Here is a 25510-nt window from a genome sequence, read left to right as displayed (position 1 = left end):
ATTTATAAATGAATGAATGCAGATCATGAATTATTGCAAGATCTCATATGTGGTACATGCCTAATTATTAATGAGGGCTAAGTCATAAAAGGCAACCACTGTCACTCATGGGGGGGGGGGGGAGAAAATGTGTCCTAAAGCATGGAAAGAGCACTGGATGATTGATGGCTACAGCAGAAGAGACAGGCTAGCCAAGCTAAAGAAACAAGCAGAACAGTGTGCAGCATCAAATCATGGCTGCTTCCCAGTTGCTTGGTGCAAACACTGTAATCTGGTCTTAACAAGAAAATTAAAAGCAAAGCACCATTAATCATACAGAAAACAAAAACATTTGGTTAAACTAATGAACACCACTTAAAAGAGAACAGCAACAATCTACATTTTTCTTGAAAATTCTCAAGTCAAAAATACTTAACTTTAGAAAAGAAAATAATTCAATTTCTAACTAAATTAATTTCTTAATATAAAATAAATACGTGTTTAATGACCTTAATGATGCAAAACTTCGATATAATACAGAATGAAATAAAGTGGGACATCAGAATTACTTTTAATTTCACTAATAACAACACTAGTATATGAAAGACAGTGACAGAGCATGGTTCTTGAGGATAAGTCCCTGGGTTCAAATGCAAGCTCCAAATTGACTTGCCAGTTGGATGACCGAAATATTTTTTATTTGATTTTTGAGGAATTTTAAGGAAAAATTCTGTCCCATTAGAAAAATCTTTTCTTTACTATTACATATTTTACCCAATCACCTACAACTAGAATTGTCAGTTTTAGCAAATAAAAATATAGGATACCCAGTTAAATTTGAATTTCGGATAAATAAGGAATAATTTCTGAATAGAACACACTTATACTGGAAACTTACGTGTTGTTTATCTGAAACACAAATTTAACTGGGTGTCCTATACTTTGTCTGACAACCCTACTAGAGTACTTCTACTTATCCTCTACTTTCAATTTTTCATTCTTCTATTTAGTAAGCACACTATAACAATAGTATCATAAATCATGCTTTGTGCTATATGGCATGTAATTATACAATCAGCTGGCAGGCTATGTAAAGAACTGAAATGAATTCAATAGGATTACTAACTTTTGAAAGAAAGTGGTAACCATTTATAGTATTGTTTCAGGACAGTTAAAGACTGTTTCCATCTACTCTTGATATGTTTCTTAAGAGGGCATAACAGTTTTTACTCAAATAGCAATGATTGCAACATTCAATTATGGATTATGTACATAATTATAAAATTAATCACAGCAATCAATGTTCTGCCCATACAAGTGCATTTCACATCACGATGTGGATACTTTTACAAAGGCTCCCCTGACATTGCAAAGCGATGACGAGTTTTAAAAGACTTATTCTAACCTTCCAAATCACCATTACTAAATGTTTTACAAAAATCCGTACTCAAGTGATAATAATCTAGTGTTAAGAATTTTTAAATCCCATGCTAGATAAACAATTTTTTTTTTTAATTTTTTTTTTTCCAACGTTTATTTATTTTTGGGACAGAGAGAGACAGAGCATGAACGGGGGAGGGGCAGAGAGAGAGGGAGACACAGAATCTGAAACAGGCTCCAGGCTCTGAGCCATCAGCCCAGAGCCCGACGCGGGGCTCGAACCCACGGACTGCGAGATCGTGACCTGGCTGAAGTCGGCCGCTTAACCGACTGCGCCACCCAGGCGCCCCATAGATAAACAATTTTACCTAATCAAACATATACATGGAGTTAGAAAAAAAATAAAACTTTGAATCCAATTTAAAAATTCAAAGGTATAAAATAAAATGTTTTGTTTTGTTTTGTTTTGTTTTGTTTTACTGTCAGTTTTCTGACAGTAATTTTGATCATCAAAGGTAATTTTGATCATCAAAACATGTCAATAGTATAAGAAAATCCTTTATGTAGCATTTATATTATTCCAAAGATATTTGACAATAGTCATCAGATAAACCAACCAATCTCTTGCAAAAGGTGCCATTAAATCACCAAAATATTGATATTTTCAAAAGATCTATTTAAACTAATGAAAATGGATCTTTCAACCCAAAGTATAATAATACTACAGAAAAACAGTGGTGAAAAACTTGTCTTTGTCTCTAAATCATGACCTTAAATGATTCAACCTCAAGTTATTAATAACGTTTGTCATGCTAGACTCAAAGTGTTAGCTAAATTACATTTCATTTCCTCCCTTATACACCAACACATTTAGTAATCTGTGAGAGTAACAGAAACATAGACTTTTGACCACATAAAGATAAATATCAGTAAACTAAGACAGAAAACAGTTACATTCCTTGTGAGTCATCATATTCCATTGACTAAAAATCACAATTTAAGGAAATTCTGTAGCCAACTAAACACTTAACAACAGTGCCATAACCATTTGGGGACACTGGAAAACAATGTAAGTCTTGAAGAGTGAATACCTGGCAACTTTGCTAAACTAGATCATAATCTCAGGAAACAATAAATTTAAAATCCAGCAGAGTCCTTTTTATATGCTACATTAAATTATTTTTCAAAATAACCCCTAAAAAATAATTTTCAAAAGTTTAATGGATTAAACAATTTCTTAATCTCTATCATCGTATCCATTCCAATTTTAGTAGCCAGCACCTAGATTATTTTATTAAATCCTCTTGTCAACTCTGAGCTTTTCTCCCTTCCCTTTAACACTCCTAAAAACGTGTTTTCCAGTTGTTCCCCTTTCAGAGAAGGCACATTAAGAATAATTAGAATAGCTAATGTATACTGAGCAGCTATGGGCAGGGCACTATGCTATCTAACATAGTGTCATCTCATAGAAGAGAATGTGAGAGGTAGGATGTGGTAGGAGATAGAGCTGGAAAGATTAACAAGATCCACAATCTACCTGGCCTCCTGAACCATGTAAAGAGATTTGTATTTTATTCCTACGGCAGTGGGAAGTCATCAAAAAGTTTTAAGCAGGAATATGATACAATTAGATTTGCCTTTTAGAAATGAGACTCTAGCTACTATTATGGTGAATGGATTAGGAAAAACAAGATGGTTGGGACAAAAACCTAGCTAAGAAGACACTATGGTGATAGAAGCCAAGCATGGAGGTAGCTAAAACTTAGAGTAGATAGCAGGTTCAGGAGGTAAAACCAACAGAATGTGAGAAGAAACTGGGTATTAAAGGAAAGGGGAGAAGGAGACAAAGATGATGTCCAGATTGCTACAAGGGCAACTGGGGAGATGCGCAACACAGAAAAGGGCAAATCTAGGAATGTGGAAATATCCAGCAAACATATATACAGGCCCAGATTCATTTATTCATTTATTGAGCATTTTTAAGCCCCTATCTTAGAGCTCGGATCTATACATATTTTCTATATGAGATTATAGTTTTAATAAATTGGGTAAAAGTATGTCTCCATCATCTTCAAATTTCTATTTCAAAGCATATTCTTGTTACAAATAGCATAAGCATCAATGAACAGATGAATGAATCAATCATTAAAAATAACTCTGCCAAATGTATTATAGCATAAAAAAAAATTGATGAGCATTGCCAAAAAAGCCAGTTAGTAGAGTCAAATTTCAGTGGCCTTGGCACCCCAGCAGTGATATTAAGTATATGTTTAAAGATACAATAATATAAAACATTGAATAATGAGACACTAGGGCCACATTCCTCCCCACCCTGACATATAAGGTATTATATATCAAATTAATTTTCAATATTTGAATGAAAGAGACAAAATTTGTCACAACTAAGAAATTCCATTACATACAATTGCTGAAAAAGTTAATTTTATTTTTATTTTAGTTATAATTCACAAAATGAGGTATAGGTAGCAGGACTCATGCCACACATGCATGGCCCATGTTCACACATCTTAACTTAAATGACTGTGGGCAAAGCATCTTATAACAGAAGGATAATCTGACTGAATGAATGTCATACATGGCTTGATTAAGAGATGGTGGCAGCCCATAGGATTGTTTCTTTTGACCCTGGCACACTGCTGTTGTGAGGTTGGGTGAAAAGCCATTCAGAAAGAAATACTGACCAAGCTGCTGGGAAAGCATATAAACTGTGCTATAAAAATTTTTATAGAATTCTAGACTTCTCATTATTATCCAATGGTCAGTATTTTTATTAGAGGAGCTGCTAGTTAAATGTCTTGTCAAGTCCTTTCTTTTTTAGGCACAGCCTAAAATATATCTTAAATATATCTACATAGACGTGTTGTATTCCTTACCTCCAGGCCTTATAGCAAAGTTGAAGGACAGGCATCATAATTTCCATTTTACCAGGGAAGAAACTGAAGCTTAGAAAGTTTTAAAACTTGCTCATGATCACACAATCTTTAAGTAGCAAGGCTGAGGTTCCAAGATCCCAGATCAAATTCTCAAGTGTGTGTCCCCTTCTCTTTCCAAGCTGACTCCCAAAGATTTAAGTTCCTATTAAGTAAAGTGAACCTAGCAATAGTAGACTACATTAACTCAGGTGAAGACTTCTTTGAGGATAAAAAGAGAAAAGAATAAGTGATCTTGATTCAGTCTGGGAAGAGAAATCAAGACTGTGCCTAACACTTAGTAGGAGCTATAGAGGACATGAGAAAAATCTAAAATGTGGTCTCTCTTGTCAGAATTAGTGAGATGAACCTACTAAGAATAAACAAAGGATGCTGTTATTTCCCAGTTGTTTATAGGATAGGTTCTAATATATTTTTTTTTTTTTGCCAAAATCAAATTAATAGCTGATCAGCTTAAATAATACTGCCTGTATGTTCTACTAAAAGAGCTTACAGCCTTTAAACTTTCAGGAACACTGGCCCCTCAAGTAAGTTTACTGGTAGGTGTGCTAGAATTGGGCCCAAGGTCATTCAGCAGCGATACATTATCTTTATTTCTTATTACAACTTTTCAGATTAAATCCATTGGTTGGCACAAGAATTCTAGCCAAAATTCCAAATATTCAGGATGCCTTAATAATGGAAGATGTGGATACCAGCAAATCTGGGTATTTATCTAAAAGAAATGAAATACTAACTCAAAAAGACACGTGCACCCTATGTTCATTGAAGCATTATTTACATTAGCTAAGACATGGAAACAACCTAAGCATCCATTAATGAATGAATGGATAAAGAAAATGTGATACTCTGATACACACACACACACACACACACACACACACACACACACACACAGTGGAATATTATTCTGCCATAGAAAAGAAGGAAGCTATGCCATTTTAGACAACATGGATGGAGACCCCAAGGGCATTATGGGAAATGAAATGAGTCAGATAGAGAAAGACAAATATCTCACTTATATGTGCATTCTTAAAAAAGGTCAAAGTCATAAACACAGAAAACAGATTGGTAGTTGCCAGAGGTAGGGTAGTGGGGGTGGAGGGCGTGAAACGGGTAAAGGTGGTCAACAGGTGCAAACTTCCAGTTATAAAGTAAGTGAGTCCTAGTAATGTACTGTCCAGCATGGTGACTATAGTTAATAATCTGTATTATATATTTGAAGCTTGCTAAGAGAGTACATCGTAAAAGTTCTCATCACAAGAAAAAAAAATTGTTAACTATGTGTGGTGATGGATGTTAGCTAAACTTATTGTGGTGATCATTTTACAATATACAAATATTAAATCATTGTGTTGTACATGTGAAACTAATATATCATATGTCAATTATATGTCAATAAAACAAAAACATACCGAATAATAATAATAATAATAATAATAATAATAATAATAATAATAAAGGAAGCTGTGGTTTAAATCTAATAAATATAAGAAGGCAGAAAATGTTACATATCTTCTAACTACTGACTTGCACCTCACCCATAAGAAACCTGGCAAGTGGCCACACCTAAGACAGAAGACAAGGAGGAAGCTCCTTGGGTTCTCAGCAGCCTTGCTTGAAAAAGCCTGCAGAAAAAAAACAAACAGCATTGCCCCTTAACCATACTATTACTCACAATAAATTGAGTAATAGCTGCCAATGTTATGGTTCACTTCTCTCCTTAATTTTAAGGATTTATTTAAAGACTGGTCATTATTTATTTAAAGTCCCCATCTTTACAAAGCATTATACTCTCTCTCCTTTTGTGGTGCCTTCCAAGGACCACAAACCAAACAGTTTGAAAGAGTTCTTGTTTTTAAGGAATTCACAGTCTAACACAGAAAACAGAAGAGAAAACCAGAGTCTGAGTCAGACATGACTTTTTTAATACTTTCAAGTTTTCATTCACATTTTGTATATATTCACAAACTTTCCCAAGATGAGCCTCATTCCAGGAGAAAAAAAAAGACTCTGAAGTAATTAGCAGAGGTCTTTTGTTCAATAAAAAGCAGATTTAGTTGAATTGTAAGGTGAAACCGGTTCAGCTAAATTCATGAGGAAGCTATTTCTAATACCTACCTTTACCAAATTTCAGGTATTCCTTGGGCTGAGTTAGTGCCAAGATGGGGTTATAAGGGACTTCTTCTAAAATTTAAATCAACTTGGGGTGCCTGGGTGGCTCAGTCAGTTAAGCGTCCAACTTTGGCTCAGGTCATGATCTCACAGTGCATGAGCTGGAGCCCAACATCGGGCTCTGTGCTGACAGCTCAGAGCTGGAGCCTACTTCAGATTCTGTGTCTCCCTCTCTCTCTGCTCCTCACCCTGCTTGTGCTCAGTCTCTCAAAAATGAATAAACATTAAAAATAAATTTAATAAAAATAAAAAATAAATCAAATTTAAATCAACTTGAAGCAAAAAAAAAAGGAGCTCCATTATATACTTACTGTTCATTAAAATGAGATTTTAGACAAGAGAATGATCAAAACTGAGCACACAGCAGTGTATCGAATGCAATAGGTACTTAAAAAATCATTTGCTGAACTAAATGGAGCTACACTAAACTCACATGTAGTTCATTCTTTTCCTCTAGAATTTGAGGAAGTTTTAGTCATTCACACAAACTTAATCCTCTGCTGCAAAAAGTCAGAAAAATATCTACAACTCCAAACACATGAGCAGAGTCATTGAAGACCATCCCAACCCCAATTAGATTATACACAGTAGCTAGAAGAAAAGTTTTGCCCCTAAGTCAAAAATACCACTCTATTCAAAGACCTCCATGATCAAAATCTTTGGAATTATTTTTACTTATTGATTCCTTTATATCTCTGAAAAGTCCTAACAATTCCTACTTCAACACTAGTCTCAGATTTTCTTTTCCATTTCTAAATAATAATAACTAACATTTATTGACTATCTACCATGTGCCAACTACTTTGCTAAGCAATTTATGAATTCTCTCACTTAATCCTCCCAAACACCCTATGAGGTAGGATCTGCTACAATGGTGAAGCGGAGGGCTAAAGAAATTAGGTAACCTGCCTGACACCACATAGCTAAAAAAACACAGAATCAGGACTCCAATCCTGATTGTCTAATTCTAGGACATACCCTTGAATGGCACTGTTACATTACCTCCTGAACCTAGCACCTAATTGTAGAAGCTTCCAGCCATTCACTTAATCCATAATTCATCTCCATTGTTTCACATGGCTATTAAGGAAATGTTTCTTAACTTTTTTTTTTACCAGTTACTTCCCCATTAAAAAAAAAAAAAAGTACAAGGGCAATACATAGCATATTAAATTTAATGCAGCTGCCAACAAGCTCGTGTTCAGTCAACCCACCAGATCCTTTCAAAATCAGGAACATAGCCTCTAGAATACAAAGACAACTTGAGGGGTGCCTGGGTAGCTCAGGCAGTTGAGCGTCCAGCTCTTGGTTTCGGCTCAGGTCACGGTCTCGCAATTTGTGAGTTTGAGTCCCACATCGGGCTCCACGCTGACCGAACACAGCCTACTTGGAATTCTCTCTCTGTGTGACTCTCTGCCCCTCCTTCACTCTCTCTTTCTCTCTCTCTCTCTTTCTTTCAAAATAAATAAATAAACTTTTTAAAATGTTGAAGGATTAAAAAAATTAAAAACAAAAAACAAACAAAAACAAAGACAACTTGCTGACCTGCTGTCACGGAAATATATGGTTTTTGTTTTTTTTCCTCAGAAGGAAAATTCCCCTCGTGCTTACATTCATAGAAATATAGCATCCAGAAAAAGGGACATAGAAGTCTAATATAGTTAACCACAGTGAAACTAGCACAGCAACCAGTGTTGTGGTCTAAGAACAATGCTTTAAACAAAATACTTGTAAAGAAGAACATGCCACTTACTTGCTGGGTGAATCTGGGTGATTTAACCTTCCTGTGCCTCAATTTCCTCATCAATGAAATGTAAAATGCTTGGAACAGTAAGACTGTAAGCACTCAATAAGTGTCAGGAATTATTATTATGGTGGGAGTGTGGGAGGAAACAGCCACCTAAGTCCTTTCAAATATGTCAAAAGTTGTCACATGAGTAATTAAACTTATTCTTTCTAGTTCCTGAGATAAACTGACTAAGAAATGCATCAGAGAAAAGATTTATCTGGGCTCAACATACGAATATTTTCAAACAACAAAAGCAGCCTGATAATGCGATTGGCTCCCTTGCGGAGAGGGAGCTCCCTGCTGACTAGAGGCCAAGATCTATGCATGTACAGGGGCTCTAGCTCTAGTGTGATTAACTGTACATGATGACCTCCCAAGGCTCACTGAAGATACTCCATTAGATTCTTTCCCACAGTGTGTGGCACACAGTAGTTTTTCAAGATATACTATATTGTTCTTGTTTGGCGTTTCTCTATGATTCACATATCATATGCATTTGCAAGTCAAGATAAAAAGTTGAGACTCTGTGAGACATAATTTTGAAGTTAGATATTTCATACAACTAATGAACACATAGCTCATGTGTTCTCATTAGTTGCCCTAACCAAATCAAACAATGTGAATCCAAAAACATATTAGAGTAATGTTGAACTCCCTTATATCCCAAATATATATATTTTTTTTCTTTTGGTTGCTGACTAATATTCCATTATATGTATAAAATTATGTATTTTATATATAATTATATATAATTATATATTATATATTATATTATATATTGGAATGTTTTATTTATATATTTTATATATAATGGAAAATTATATGTTTTATATATATATATAATGGAATATTAGTCAGCAACCAAAAAGAATGAAATCTTGTCATTTGCAACAACATAGATGGAACTAGAGTATATTATGCTAAGTGAAAGAAGTCAGAGAAAGATAAATATCTTATGATTTCACTCATATGTGGAATTAAATAAACAAAACAGATGAACATAGGGGAAGGGAAGGAAAAATAAGATAAAAACAGTGAGAGAGGCAAACCATAAGAGATTCTTAAATACAGAGAACAAACTGAGGGTGGCTGGAGGGGAGGTGGGTGGGGGGATGGACTAAATGGGTGATGGGCATTAAGGAGGGCATTTTTGGGATAAGCACTAGGTATTATACGTAAGTGATGAATCGCTACATTCTCTGAAACTCCTGAAACCATTACAACATTATATGTTAACTAACCGGTATTTAAATAATAGTAATAATAATAATAATGGATCAATGGGATATGAGTAGAAGTGATATGTGCAACTTACAGGTCACTTCCTTTAAACAAGCTACTTGCCCTCCACTTGTGTTTTCCTCCTTCCTATAGGCTAGAAGGAGGGTGTGGTGGTGGTGCGTCAGTCTAATCAAAGGTACAAGAAAACAAACATGCTAGGGGATGGCTCCAAAAGAAGACAAAAGAACCTGGATCTCTGAATTACTTTATGGAGCAGAGCCAGTTACCTAACCTGCCTACTGGGTGGGATGTTCCTTATTAGAGAAAAAAAACTTCCACCTTCTTAAAGCCACTATATGTTTGCATCTCTTTGTTAGAGCAATTTAGCTTCCTAGCCTTGAAAAAGTATTTATAAATATGGAAAGTAAACTCCCTAATTTCAAAGGCTCAGATTTTTGTGTACAAATATTCTCAGCAAAATTCTACCTTTAATAAAGCTTAGAGTGAAATTTTAAATTCTAGTATAGAACAAACCAAACATCTAAAGCAAGCAATACTTTCGAGGGCTGGGTACCACCACCAATGGTACAGTCTGAAAGCTGGAGACAGAATAGTTTAGGAAGGAAAAGACCCAAATGATAGAAGATGAAAAACACTTGAAAAAAACTACAAAGACAATCCCTTGAGGGTCATAGCACCAAGATCCTTATAGGAATAAGACAAATAATCTATCTTAGTCATCTAGTTGATCTTTAAAATGTTCAAACCAGAGGCATCTGGGTGTCTCAGTCGGTTAAGCATCTGACTCTTGATCTAGACTCAGGTCATGATCTTGCGGTTCGTGGGCCCCAGCCCCTTGTCAGGCTCTGTGCTGACAGTGCAGAGCCTGCTTAAGATGCTCTCTCTCTTTCTCTCTCTGCCCTTCCCCTGTTCTCTCTCTCTCTCTCTCTCTCATTCTCTCTCTCTCTCTCTCTCTCAAAAATAAACATTAAAAAAAAGAAAGAGCAAATACTTTAAAATAAAATATTCAAATAATTTTCAACTGTAAAAACCGAAAATCAAAATCGAAACCATGAATAAGAATTCAGAAAGATTTAAGGCATAATCAGATAAACACAAAGTTAAGCTTTTATGTCCATAAGAAACCTCAGAGCAAAGTTTTGTACTTTGTAACAAAAAACAAATTTTTAAAAGATAGTAAGGTATTAGTCATAGTTGTTAAAGGATCTAAGTCACATTTTGGTTTCCTCCAGACTTTTCTTGAAGGAGTTCAGAACAACAAAAATATCCTGTGCAGTGTTTTCATTTTACATAAATAAATATTTAATATCCACATCCAGGAATTTTTAAAATTATAATGTCAGCTTTTTTTTATCTTGTTTAATGCCACTAAACCCACTACATAAAGATTTTATGTCCTCAGTTGATCCCAAAGTCACTGAAGAGTACTGTCTTTCTCTTCTGGCTTTTAACAGGCTTTATACAATAGAAAGCATTCCATAAGCCAGTCTTATTATCTATGAAACCAGACAGCAATTGGTTCTCTATGGTGTTAGTATGCATGGAAATTACACTTTAATATATGCAGCACTCAGGAGACTATGGACTTTATTCTTATTTTCACACCTTACATTGCCACACGGCTGGACTTACACTGACAATACATACACAGTAAGAAATGACCCAAGGCCCAGGTCAGTATGTATTTTGTATACGGGTTACAAACAGTGTCTACAATATGATTCTTCTAGTGAATCTTATTCACTAAAGTTGAAAAAGGTAAAATAAATAGTTGATTTTACAAACTAGCCACCAGGACTCATCAAAACACCTCTTTAGGAAAAAATTGAAACAAAGTCTCATTCTCTAACAAAACTACCCACATCTTCACCACAGATCTTCCTCTGTCTACAACATCGTCTCTTTTGTCCCAATTATGATTTGATAAATTTTATACTTTTAACAATGAGGGTAGAGGTGGATAGCTGCCCAAATATAGAGATAAGTGGAATCTATTTTCCTAGGGAGTCTCAGGTATATTCTACTCAGAATCAAATCAAACACACAAGAATGTTGTGACAACCTGAAAATCATCCTTCAATTGTTGTGAAGGATATATTAAAAATAAATCCAGAAACCTGAATCCTCTTCTTTTTAAATCTTGTAAGATCATAGGAAGCAGTTCTCCACCAATTTGCTTTATAATTTGAGGAAGTCTGTAACCTAAGTCTCAAAGAGGTAAATAACCAAATCTGCAAAGAGGTAAATTCAACTATTATGAAGTAAACTCTAAGGATTCTTTCAGTTCAATTTGCTATGAAAACTCTATTTTAAATTAAGCATAAAAAAGTAGACCATGTAAAACTGCAGATGCACTTAGAAAGGAAACATTCTTAAAATCCATAAATTAAGTGTTTTTCTTTAAAACCCAACGAACTATGCATATTTATTAACAAATTATCTTTTTGTTTAAAGAATCTAATAAAAGTAATCTGGAGTTGGATAAAATCATCACTATAGTCATTACCTTGTTTTGAAACTAGGATGGGATAGAATCTTCACTCCCAAATATGTTTATGTCCTATTCCCCAGAACCTGTGAATATATTCCAGGTGAATATATATCCATGGCAATGGGGAATTAAGCCTACACATGGAATTAAGGTTGCTCATCAACCAACGTCAAAATAGGAAGATTATCCTGGATTGTCTGGGTTAGCCTAATGTAATACCAAGGATCCTCTAATGTAAAGAAGGAGACATGAGAGTTAGAAGGGGACAACGTAGAAAATCAAAGACTCCACGGGCCACCGTTGGTTTTGAAAATGGAAGGATCTATGATCCAAAAATTAAAAAAAAACAGGGCAGGTTCTAGATGCTAAAGGGAGCAAGAAAACAGATTTTTCCCCAGAACTTCCAAAAAGGAACACAGCCCTGATAATACCTTGATTTTAGCCAAGGGAGGCAAATTTCAGACTGCAGACCTCTAGAACCATAAGATAATAAATCTGAGTTGCTTGAAGCCACTAAGCTTGTGGTAATTTGTTTCAGCACCAATATACTTAGGGCTTCTAAAATGTAGGTTTTAAATAGTAAGAAACCCAAACCCCCAATCTAGGAGGTGTGCCAAAACAATCACCTTTGATCTATTGCTGTTTCTTAGATCCCTCTGACTCCAACTTAAGTGAAAGAATGTGTGTGCACCTAGCTCAATAAATGGTGGTTGCTTTTATTGCAGAATGATGTGAGGTTGAACTAACTTTAACTTTGTTTTCTGCCTGGCCCCATTCCAATCAGATCAGTATGTTCTTATATCACTGGCTTTGGGAATTTGGAGTATTGGAGTTGCAGGTTTGGAGGATAAAAGAAAATAGGGAAGAAAAATTCTCCCCTCCCTCCACTTTAATAGCTGTGAGACCTAAAACAAGTTTCCACACCTCTCAGAGCCTCAACTTCCTCATCTCTAAGGTTGAAATGATAACAAGAGCTTGCCAAGCTATCATAAGAATTAAAGAGGGGCGCCTGGGTGGCTCAGTCGGTTAAGCATCTGACTTCGGCTCAGGTCATGATCTCACAGTTCATGAGTTCAAGCCCTGCATCGGGCTCTGTGCTGACAGCTCAGAGCCTGGAGCCTGCTTCACATTCTGTGTCTCCCTCTCTCTCTGCCCCTTCCCTGCTCATGCTCTGTCTCTCTCTGTCTCAAAAATAAATAAACATTAAAAAAAAAAACCATAGGATTTTGACTATATTAGTACCTGTAATTGTTCTACACGACGAAATCTTGAAAAATCCCCCATTCTCTATCCATGGTATCACAAACAGTTCTCTATAATGGTGCCCTGGATAAATGGAAGAGATGGTGGACAGCCATACTTAGTAAATGAAAGGGCAAAGTTAGAGAATGATCTCTAAGCTCGCCAATCCTATAATAATGTAATTGACAATTAAACAGTGTCAAATTGTTAGAATATGAACATGTGAGTTTCATTTTCCCCTCAACTGCTTCCTCCCAACTATACCATCTTGGATCCCCCTTTGTCCCTAGGTACTCTGGTTACTACTAATAGCTCACTCAGATTCCATAATGTTTCAATCTCTCCCACTTATTAGAAGGGTTCTTTCAAGTTCTTAAAAACTCAGTCCTGTTCATTTTACAACTTCAACCTCACGTTCAATTCCAAATCCTCTTCTCTGCCTCATTGCCCACATGGCAAGCTAGAATGGTGGCTATAGTGGTTGGAGCCGGGTGGGGGGGTGCGTCTACTCTACCCACTTCTCCCTTTCTCTTCCTCTTGACACTTCCCTACTAGAGCTTGGCTGGAGGACGGATAGGAGAGGCCAAGGTCTCCCCATAGATAGTCCCAGAGGGATGTTGCAGGCCCTACTGGGTTGGCTTTCTCTGCTCCTCAGGTTAACACTAAACTGACCCTTGGCTCTCTCTGTGGGGAGGCATACAAATGCAGACTCTCTGGAGTTGCTGCTTCTCCACAGTCTCCTTTCCCCCATATTCATCATCAGAGGTCTGACTTGGACACTGACCTCTACCTCTCACCTCACCCAGTCCCTGCCCCAGCATTTTGTTAGTCCCTCTACCCCAGATGGCTTCTTTGGGTAGGGCACCAGCAAGAGGCCTGGCCATTTTCCATCATGTCCCCTTTCTCCACACCTGGGACAGCATTAGGGGATCTGATGGTATAACTCAGTACCTTCCAGAGGGGAGATGAGCATCAGTCCCAACCTATAGGGAGACTTGGTAGAGAGGGGGACTGTTAGATGCCACCACCATTACACATTCTCTTGAGTCCTTTCTTTCTCAGCCTCAGAAAAAGGTCATGAGCTCTTCTTCCCAACAATGAGGAAAGTGGAAGGAACAGGCTTTCCAGGAACCATAACATCCCTCCAAGGCTACCTCCTCCCTCTCAGGCCTCTTCTTATTTAGCCTGGGGAAGAGGGGTGAGCAAGGGTAGTAGCAAAAACCACACTATAAGACCAAGCCTGGTGCCTGAACACAGCAGTTCACGGTCTCCTGAAGCTAGACCTTTGTTGGAATTTTATTTTAAGCTGTGATGGTTAATTCCAGTGCTCCCAGCTGTTTCCATCTTGTTACACTAATTTCTATACTAACTTGTTTGTCAGAACCATTTCTCTGTAGGTGAAACTGACATGCTGAGGATGCAACAATGAAGAATTTTCTTGGACTTTCCTGGGGCTAGGGCTAGAAAAGTAGACAAAACTCACCTTTAATGCCAAACGTTCTGCCCAACAACCCAGACCAATCCTTCCTAGATCCTTCTCAGGAATCTCTCAGCTCAAAGGGCTTTGTGCCCAGAAATTACTGGTAGGTGTTTAAGGTGTGAGGTGTTAGTTAAAAGCTCTCCAGAAAAAATTTTAAAAGCCTTCAAAATCAAAAAAAATCTGAATTTCCAAATATACAAGTTCTGGCAGAATGCTCCAGGTAAAAAGACACTTGCTAAGCTATTTACCCTGTCCATTTATAAATATGGTCCCATCTGACTCCATTCCCCTCTAACACACCTTGATCCTTCTCTTTCTCTTCTCTCTCAAACCCCCAGAAATCTCAATGTCTGGTCAAACTTAACTGCTAACACTTCTGAGTATGACTTCTCACAGTCCATGCAGCTACTTCTGTGACAAACATGTCTCTGTATAAAGACCATCACTCCTGATGTCTAGAACACAGACAGCTATAGGATCAAAAGGTCACCTGCTACTGAGGCTTCTGACTTCCAGTGTGTCTAGCACAAGTGTGTGTGCACATATACACACAATGTACACACCGCTGCATTTATCACAAAACTAGCTTGATCCCATACTATCTGAACATGAGGAAGTATTAGGAAAAATAATTATTTTAAGTTTCAGATGTTTGGGGAAAGCTTTCTTTTTTCCTTCAAACAAAAAAAATCCACTTTAAGAGAATGGGACCAAACAGCTCATAGTGCAAATGCTGCAACAGGAAAAGAGAGTGAAAGAGGAAGAAAAAGCCAAGGTCCAATGTCTTTTCAATGATTTAACATAACCGCAGATAGATAATAAAAACTAACATATGAGTGTTTCAACAAAAGAGCTGACTGTGCCTTTAATACCTAGCCAGTCTCCAAATGATGAGGACAAACCTCTGGGTATCATCTGGCCACCGTATATATCTCTGAACAGTGGAATAGACTCATTACCTTTAACACAATAAAGCAGCCATAAGCACAGTAATTTCTTGAAATAATTATGTATTTGAATTTCCCACATGTTAACTCCGGAATTTCTATCCCCCCTCAAAAAAAAAAAAAAAATGAAATGACTAGACAGACTTTAAGTTTAATGAAATTCCACAAATATTTGCCAGGTCCCTCCTATGGGTGAGGAACTACACTACCTCAAACGTAATTGGAAGGAAATCTCAATCATACAACATCATAGCCACTACCACTTAACAAAATTTCAACTTCCTTGGGTTAGAAAGTCAAATACTCCTTATTGATTTATTGATGCTGGAAGACAAACTATCAAACTATAAAATAAATCATATCAAGTTGCAAGTGATTAAGTAACAGTCCATCCTTAGTCTGTATAATTTATACCAAAGTTGGATCATAAACTCTTGTCTCACAGTAAAATATGCTAATTCTGTTCAAAGAGTAAAAATATGCTACTAGGAGCCCACTCCTCTAAAGGTAAAGTGGAATGAAATACTAACGTGAAGTTATAGGTATTTTACATAAAAAGTTATGAAACTTCAAAAATGTATTTTTGAAAATGTATTCAATCTTTAACAACTTCCCAAAATTGTTTTCAGAATCACTTTTTATAGATTTATCAGCTAAACTAGTTTCTAAGGTAAGCATAAAATGTCTGCCATTTCATCCAGTGGCTAAGGTTTAAATCAATATGATTTAAGAGGATGTATAACATAAAGATTAAAGCAACCTGTAGAGCTAGACTATTTGAGTCCATTTCCTGGCTCTGCCATTTACTAGCTATGTGACCTTGGGCAAGTCACTTACCTCTCCATCTATAAAAATGGAAATAATAATAATAAATACTTACTTAATGGTTACTGTAAGGGTTGACTGAATTAACACACATGAAGTGCTTGGAACAATGCTGGACTATAATACAGTATATAAGCTTTTGTTATTATTGTAAAGAAAATGTCTCAATAGGAAAATCTCTTCAAGATGTCACATCTATTCAAGATGTTTTATCTATTACATTAAATGTAAAAACAAACCTATTTAATTACTAATAACATTTCTAAATGTATAATATTTAATTATAGCATAGACTCAATCATTCCAAAATATTTCAAAATAGTTCATCAAATGCTGAAGATGTCTTTGTATCTTATATGTCAGCCTCTAGGGGGAGCACAAACTCTGTCCCTTACCGCCCCCCACCCCCCCACCACCCCTGCCTCTGCCCCAACCCCTACCTCCTCCTCCAAAAATTAGTCGCGATAATTAAGAAACTGCAAGTCCAAGGACAATAACGAGCTATGTTTTATGGGAAGTGAAATTTTTCAAAGGAGAAAAAAATCAGCGTGCACATAGCATGGTGTCCTGTCTCTCTCTGTCCTGAACCCAACAAGTGTTGACTTGAAGAAGAACAGAACACTGCCATTTGCACTTGCTCTTCCAACACAGGTGCCCTTTTCCAAGCCAGACCCTAACCCAGCCTGGGTCAAGGAAGCCTTAGGACATTCTGCTTCTGCTGCCACCTTACTCTTTGGCCCTGGGAGTTGTGCTCCTGAGCCTCCCATTCTCATCATTGGCTGTCAGATCTAGGATGGGGGGTGTGGGCTTTGAGCACACAGGCTATTTGGCCTGCTTTGGTCTGAAATCACTTGCATCTTAGGGAAAAGCCCTTACAACATGATCAGTTCCAACCTTCTAGAGTTCTGCTTTGAAATCTTAGTCCTAGCTAATAGTAGTGTTTCTTTTGCCTCTTTTTGCCTTCCTTGTGCATTTATCTCCCGCAATACTTCAGAAGGTATTCTGAATACAACCTCATGATCATTTCTAACCTTCACATTGTACCACACAATAATACAAGTTTGCCAATTTGTACATACTTCCTGTGCTTAGTCTAGTACAGACTTAGCATCTTTTAAAAGGCTCTTGAAAGAATTGAAAGGTCAGCATGAAACAATTAGCAAAGCAGAAATTATTTTTCAAAGGTGTTTTAATCTTTTGAATACAACATTGTATTGTTAAGGAAAAACACAATATCCTTGCCCATAATCACTACACACTTCATACACTTAGAGAAATTAAGACATCTTTGGAACCTAAGCACACTTTCTAAAATAGTTTAGTTTTCATGTTGTTTTGTTTCATTTTGGATGGATTGTTCTACTTTCAAATTTAACCTGCCTTTCTTCTTCCTACAGTGTTAATGATAATATAAGTAATGATTCCTTTTTGCGCACCATGTTCAAACCCACTTTTCTCAAAGTAATGCTAGTATTAGTGAGGTGAGTTAAAATGGTACAATTGAAAATGAACTAGACTATATCTCTCTTAAACACATCCATATAAGATGCTACAAACAAAAGGACAAATCCAATTTAATTTTAAATCCAAGGAACTACTCCAATATTTTCAAATACTATGATTTTATTGCCATCAAGTGTTAGCTCAAATGCATAGTACATTGGTGACAACTTAAAACAAAAAATTGTTGTTATAGAAGTTGACCGTTTGGTGCTAATTTTTATTATCACCTTTAGCATACTCAATAATCACAACAAATTTTGTCTATGTACCCTTTTATAGGAACCGGGATACAGAGATAAATAAAATTCAATGAAACTACAAATATATCCTCTTGACATTATTAAAACACTTACCAAAATATAAGATTTCATAGAACTGACAAGTTTTACTATAATAAGATTTACTAATTTATTACCTTAGATTTAGATAGAAAGTCCAATCAAATTTTTCTTTCTTCCCATCTAATAACCAATGGTTCATTTACTGGTGCTAAAATGGGAGACAAAAAATTGCTCCTCCCTCATACTGTTGTTAAGTCATTTTAAGTTTGACAATTGTTTTATTCTTTTTTAATGTTTATTTATTTAATTTTGAGAGAGAGAGAGCGAGGGAGGGGAAGAGAGAGAGGGAGACAGATAATCCCAAGCAGGCCCCCCATGCTGTCAGCACAGAGCCTGACGTGGGGCTTGAACTCACCAACCAGTGAGATCATAACCCAAGCCAAAATCAAAAGTCCACCACTCAACTGACTAAGTCACCCAGGAGCCCCAGTTGGGCAGCTGTTTTAAATGTACAATCTTATACATCTCAGGTTGGACATCGCTCCTGAAAATGGGATTCTATTTCATTATTATTCAAGCTGAACAAAAGTGATGGAGGAGCAGGGCAGCCTGACCAGTTGCTCTGGCATTACCTAGAAGCAATAATGGATCTTTGTTCAATCGCACTGAAGGTAAAGCTGGCTGTCTCCTAATGTCTCTTCAAGGCACCCTGCTGTGCCTCAGGTGTTATTTGGCAATATATGTTCAACTGACATTTTACAGTACAAAATTTAATTATTTGTTTTCTCTAGTATAAAAAGGAAAAGGCTGAGAAAAAAACTATTTAGTCTAAATTGCAATGTATATTTAACCTCTCAATGACTACATAGTTAACTTATACTTTTTGAACCTTAAAATATTTTCCAAGAAGGAAAACAAATAGTGTGAATTCACACAGCAATAGCAAACACTAATTCACAGGCACTTCTAAAACCTTTCCTCAAAATAGGACAAAGCTCTTTATCCAAATTTTATTCCTAATATTCTTAAGAGGCATTATAAGCAATCACATCAGAAAGGGACCACAGTGACAGGCAACCACTTCTAAGGTGAAATGTGTCCATGTTTCTATGGCAATTTCAGAGGAAGTAAACACTGTGACTGAAGTTGCTGGGATAATAAACCAGATCAACCTAAGAGGTTCAACACTATTAATATAGCTGAATCATACCTTAGGAGGGGCACCTCCGACTAAAGCCACCAGGGCATGCGCACAGCACCCCTTATAGTAAAGGCTGACCAGCTCCACTCTACAATCAGGTTGTTTTTCCAAAATGTACTCATAAGTTAGTTACTTGGAACTTTTAACACATACTTCTATGGGCAAAGAAAGAAATAAGTCTACAAATGCTGATTCATTCCCAAGCTCATCTACAGAAGCCTGTTTAGCTTATAGTGTGCCTAAAATTGTTATTTTTCAATCATATTTAGTTACCCTTCATAACTGTAATACAAAATGCTTTCAGAGCTCTAGCTTCAGAGCCCCTACTTCATCACTCTCCTAAAATAATGCATCTTCCTATGTCCAAGGTACTTGTTTCCTTTCTGTATCAGTCTAAAAGAGAATACAAGCCCTCACAACCTCACCTACATGTAGGGCACGGGAGAAGCAGCCTGGCGTAAAACAACAGATGTGTACTGGCAACATGGAGGACATCTGCCAAATTGCTATGCCTTTTAGAATACAGCACAGGCCGGGGCGCCTGGGTGGCGCAGTCGGTTAAGTGTCCGCCTTCAGCCAGGTCACGATCTTGCAGTCCGTGAGTTCGAGCCCCGCGTCAGGCTCTGGGCTGATGGCTCAGAGCCTGGAGCCTGTTTCCGATTCTGTGTCTCCCTCTCTCTCTGCTCCTCCCCCGTTCATGCTCTGTCTCTCTCTATCCCAAAAATAAATAAAACGTTGAAAAAAAAAATAAAAAAAAAAAAGAATACAGCACAGGCCTCACAAAATGACTAAAGACAGGAAGGTCTGCAATCCCTTTCTAGAGCCATCCATCTCTAGGTGTTCTGGGTTGGGAAGTGGGGGGAGCAGAGAAAGGGAAATTTCCCCCGCAAGCCATAGGGCCCAAGATTCAGACTCTTCTGCCACTCTCTTAATAGGTTCATGTCGTTTCGAACCTAGAAAGTATTCAGACTGTGGCCTTCCTGCCTCTGAGAGTCAGCATAAGAGCACAAGCCCTGGAGGTAACCAGACATGGGTATGAATCCTAACTCCACATCGTGAATCAGTAGTTTTCTGTGCCTCTGTTCTCTACTTTCATTTATTATTTCTGAGAAAGACATAGAGACTGTGCACAAGTGGTGGAGGGCAGAGAGAGAGGGAGACCAGACCCTAAAGAAGGCTCCAGGCTCTGAGCTGTCAACACAGAGCCCAACGTGGAGCTCGAACTCATGAACCATAAGATTATGACCTGAGCCAAAGTCAGATGCTTAACCTACTGAGCCACCCAGGCACCCTTCTTCTCTACTTGAGAGGGTTTGCTGTGAGGATCAAGTGACATAATGTATGAAAGCTCCTAGTTTATAGTACCTGACTCACAGTAGGCAATACTTCATAATAAAATAAAACTCCTTTTGCCCCACGGAAGAGAGCCATAATTTTGATATGTGTCAACAGGTACCCAAGGCACATCTTTGAGGCTACAGCTCAGAAACCCACCACACTAGCCCCAAAATGAACATGACAGAATAAGACTGGCCATGACATAAAATAATGAGACACAAAAAATACCAAAGCAATTACTTTCATGATTTCCGTTCAGGTATCAGCACGTCATTCCCATCTCCTATCTTCATCCAACACACCTACGTCCATGACATCCAAATGATGATTTCTTCTAAAGAATTTATATTTTAGTAGAATTGAAAAGAAAACATAGAACCCTTCAATATGTTACATACAATGGAAGAAAAAACAGCTATTTAGAAAACATGTATGTATTTCAGTTCCCATCATTACTGTAAGGAATGAGATATGCTGCTTTCTATTTCCAAATCGTTACAGAGTTAAAGAGATATAAACTATAATCGATAGTATTAAATATTTTAAACTCGTAAGTTTGATATCAAAAATTAGATAGAAAAATGGTCTAATATCTTAAGTAGAAATATATTCATATGCAGAATAGTATATAATTGTTTTATATAATCAAACTTGCATGTAAATAACTTGTCGTTTTAAACCCCAAGTCATCAAGAAGCAGTTAAGATGGAGTCTATTGCGATACTGGTATTCAACAATGCACTTAACAAAAACGTGAAGCATTTATCAATGTCAATGCTGTCGAAAATAATAATACAGAAAAACACGGGCAAAAAATGTATGGATTAAAGAAAACCAAGTTTAAGCCCCCCATTAAATTTTTTTAAACTTAGGACTTGGCATATAAGGGAGAAAACACAACTATAGTAGAAAAACAGCTATAATAGACGCTACAAAGATGTGTAAAGATAATTGTTGTTATTGTTTTCATCCGCTCAGAAGGAAACTGTTTTCTCAACTAAAATCATGTTTTCACAAATTAGAGAGGGCAAATTTACTGAAAACATTTCTTTTATTAATATACAAGACATTTCTTTTATTAATATACAAGACAGTCTGTTTCCTGGTATGATAGAGCAATGCACTATTCTGATTTGTCTAATATCCAAGTTAATAGAGAATATTCTAAGTTGAGCTGAAAATAATTTAATATTTGATGATTTACAAGCTTTCAGTGGCTCAGAGTTATGATCATGAATATCAATTATCACAATACTAAGGCTATTTGGAACCACATTTAATAGTTTGATTAACATAAAATGTACTACAGCCTTTATTTTTTATGTATGTTTTTTTGTTTTGTTTTTTTTTTTTTTAACGTCTATTTATTTTTGGGACAGAGAGAGACAGAGCATGAACGGGGGAGGGGCAGAGAGAGAGGGAGACACAGAATCGGAAACAGGCTCCAGGCTCTGAGCCATCAGCCCAGAGCCTGACGCGGGGCTTGAACTCACGGACCGCGAGATCGTGACCTGGCTGAAGTCAGACGCTTAACCGACTGCGCCACCCAGGCGCCCCTTATGTATGTTTTAATGCTAAATAAAAAGAACACTTGGCCAAACTCTGAAGAATGCGTTTTTCTCTCAATATAGGATATGTGCTACATATTTATTATATGATCTAGACCATTTTTAGAGACTCTCCTTTTTACTTTGCTAAAGTGAACAAACCATGGGGCAGCAGATTCAAGATGCCAACAGAAAGGTCCTTCCTTGATCTCAGAGATGGTGTGGAACAAACCCCACCACCTGCTTCTTTCCCCATTGGACGAGAATGAAGGCCTCTGGGAACAGACCCTAAGGACCCATGCTCACCAATGATCCACCAGGTTATTCTTGAAAATTAACTGACACATCAGAATGATTTTGGACAACCCACTAGGAATCAAAAGCACTTGAAGCAAATTTGAAAATATGAGGCCTATAAACTTCAGTTAAATTTTATTATATAAATCAAGAACGTCAATAGTTCACCACAGATATATACAGATACATATGCTTACATATGCATGGAATATTTCTGGAAGGATACTTAAGAAAGTGTTAACAGCTCTGGGGGCGGACTATGTAAGTGGGAGTGTGGAGTGGCTGGGAGTCTTCCCTTCATGCTCCTTTGCAACATTTGATTTTTTTTCTCATCTGCTTATATTTTCAATAAAACCTACTTTAAAATAATACCAATTTACTTCATTTTCTAGTACCTTTAATTATAAGAAACCATTTATTAAATGCTTATTTTACTATTAAATAGGGGAAAGATCAAGTTGATATTCTGTTGCCTCCTTCTTTTGCCACAAAAATAAACCTCAAAACCAAAAAGGCACAATTACTCAGCAAGGGTCCTTCTGAGAATATAAACCAGAACATAATACAATTTAGAAACTGCAAATTAGTTGCAAGCATTTATATATTCCTTACACTCTGTTACTTTTATTTTTTACAACACTATACAGGCACTTTTTGTGATGGTATATTTTAAACTATCTTGTGGTGTTTGTTTTCACACACAGGGAACACATGTAGTATCAATATCTTAGAATCCAAAATGTAATTGTTTCCTAATTGTGCTGTTTTTTAAGTTTCAGAATAATATGTTTTCTGACCTGTGGGTTAAAAGAAAAAAAAAGTGATCACTTCCTTTTTATCCAAATTCACACCCGGAATGGAACACTCCTTTTCAAATCATCTAAAAGGCACAGAATAACAGAAACTACTACAAGTCATTTGCAACTACCACCCACTCTTCTTTTTATATAGAAATCTTCCTGTTGGTTTTAAACTTCCATGTGTCAGTGTTGGGGAACAGCCCAGACAATACTAGGAGCAAGGTGGATGTACTGTGGGCACAGTCTCCCCACACTGGCAAGGGGAGCTGGGGCTTGGACATTAGGAGCTGGTTACACAGCTCAACCCTGAACAATGGTCTTGAATGTATTAGCACACCAAGTAAATTGAATAGTAAGTAGTTTCAAGTCCATCTTTCAGTCTCATCTTTGGCAACACACACACACAGTTTCATACTGACTACTCTACCAAAATCAATTTTGATCTCACATGCACATGATTACTCACGTTCGTTTATGCTGAGGCCCTTTTCCAAAGCCTAAGGGAGAGTTCTGACTTCCAGGATACGTAACCACATGTCATACACCCAAAAGATGAAATCTCCAGCAGGAGGCAAGCCCCGAGCGGAAGGAAGACAGAAAGAGATAAAGCAGGGAAAAGGCTTACAAATTTCTTGCCAAATAGATGAAGGAGAAATATTGTCTAGTGGTCGAGCGGTCAGGAAGCATTTTCCCTTCCTGCGGTGGTAACCACAAAGACCTGGGATGATGCTCGGGGTATTTATTGACTGCTTTCTGCTCGCGCTTTCTGCAGTGCAGAAACTCTGGGCTCCACCATCGCTCGCCACTTGGTCACAGGGTCCACTGAAAACTCTGCCTGTCTACCGGGAAAGTTCACGCTTCTTGGGATTTCAGGATCATTGGAATCTGGAGGGTTGTTCTTGGGGTGGGGAGGAAGCTGTTTGTTTTTTGTTTTTGTTTTTGTTTTTCTTTCACTTGAGGGTTAACTGTGCATTTCCTTTACTGGGGGGGGGGCGGGGGGATTAAGCTAACCTTTCTCTGGAGAGCAGTGCACAACCATCCTGTGGTTTGCATTTATATTGAATCCTCCCTTCCTCCTTCCATCAACGGTTTAGTGAAGCTTTCAGAGAAAATGAGGGAAAGCATCCATCAAAACGCAAAGACGCAGAGTGGAACTTTTCCTCTGCTGTCAGGGGGGAAAAAAAAGTCACTTCTGCTTCTCACGGCCAAGAGCTGAGTCTGGGAACCTCCGGACGAGGAAGGAAGGTTTGGTAATGAGGGAGGTGGGAGAAAACAATGCCGAGCCTGCGATGCCTCCGGACACACCGTACGTACATCCTGCCTGGATCCCCGACCCACACGCCACCCACACCCACGCTCCCCGGGCGGCGCGGCCTCGCTCACCTTGATGATGCTGCTGCGCCGGGGGGTCGCCCGCGCCGCCTCCAGGAGGCCAGCCTCGCTGTCAGCCGGGGCCCCTGCAGAGCCCGTCAGCGCGACCCCGCTGCGACGATCCCTCCACCGGCCCCCAGGGGCCACAGCTGCTCCGTCCCCGGAGGGGGCGTCCGGGCCCACTCGGGGGTCGTCTTCGCACCCGGCCGCGTCCGGCTGCGCGGGACCCTCCCTGCCCGCCGCGCCCTCGGCCATGGCCGGCGAATCGGGCTCTCGGGGGGAGACGGCACGCCCGGCAGCGGAGTCCAGCCTCTGGGCACGAGTGCGCTCCTGCACCCGGAGGCGGCCCCGCCACACTTTGTTTCACCGCCCGGGGGCGGCGGCGGCGGCGGCGGCAACTTTCTGGAGAGGAGACATCGCTTGGGTAGAGACGTCCGCGGGCTTTGGTCCAGGAGGCCGGCAGTCCGCTGGGGTAGGGCGGCGGGAATGGGGAAGGAGATGCGAGCGGGAGGGAGAAGGAGAGGCGAAAAGGAGAGGGAGGTGTCCGAAATGTGATGCGAACGCCTGCTCTGCGCCAGACAAAAGGCCCCCCGGCGGCTGGCCGGGCGGCCTCCGAGGCCGGGACGCGCGCGGCCTGAGGGGGCCGGAGCCAGACGACCGCGGCCCGGCGC

At 38.3% G+C, this 25510-nt stretch overlaps 1 protein-coding gene across 2 annotated transcripts in view; it reads right to left on the bottom strand.

The window, feature by feature from the left end:
- Positions 1-25125, bottom strand: part of PLCL1 (phospholipase C like 1 (inactive)) — a 336529-nt gene extending 311404 nt beyond the window's left edge. For both annotated transcript variants that reach the window (XM_040475776.1, XM_040475777.1), the window contains exon 1: positions 24852-25125. In XM_040475776.1, coding sequence (XP_040331710.1) covers positions 24852-25094 — 243 coding nt within the window. In that variant the 5' untranslated portion in view covers positions 25095-25125. The remainder of the gene's footprint in view (positions 1-24851) is intronic.
- Positions 25126-25510: the final 385 nt, after the last annotated feature.

The sequence above is a fragment of the Herpailurus yagouaroundi genome, unplaced genomic scaffold, assembly GCF_014898765.1.
Source record: "Herpailurus yagouaroundi ecotype Mexico unplaced genomic scaffold, PumYag 140, whole genome shotgun sequence".
Classification (NCBI taxonomy): Eukaryota; Metazoa; Chordata; class Mammalia; order Carnivora; family Felidae; genus Herpailurus; species Herpailurus yagouaroundi.
This window is presented reverse-complemented; position numbering and strand designations above follow the sequence as displayed.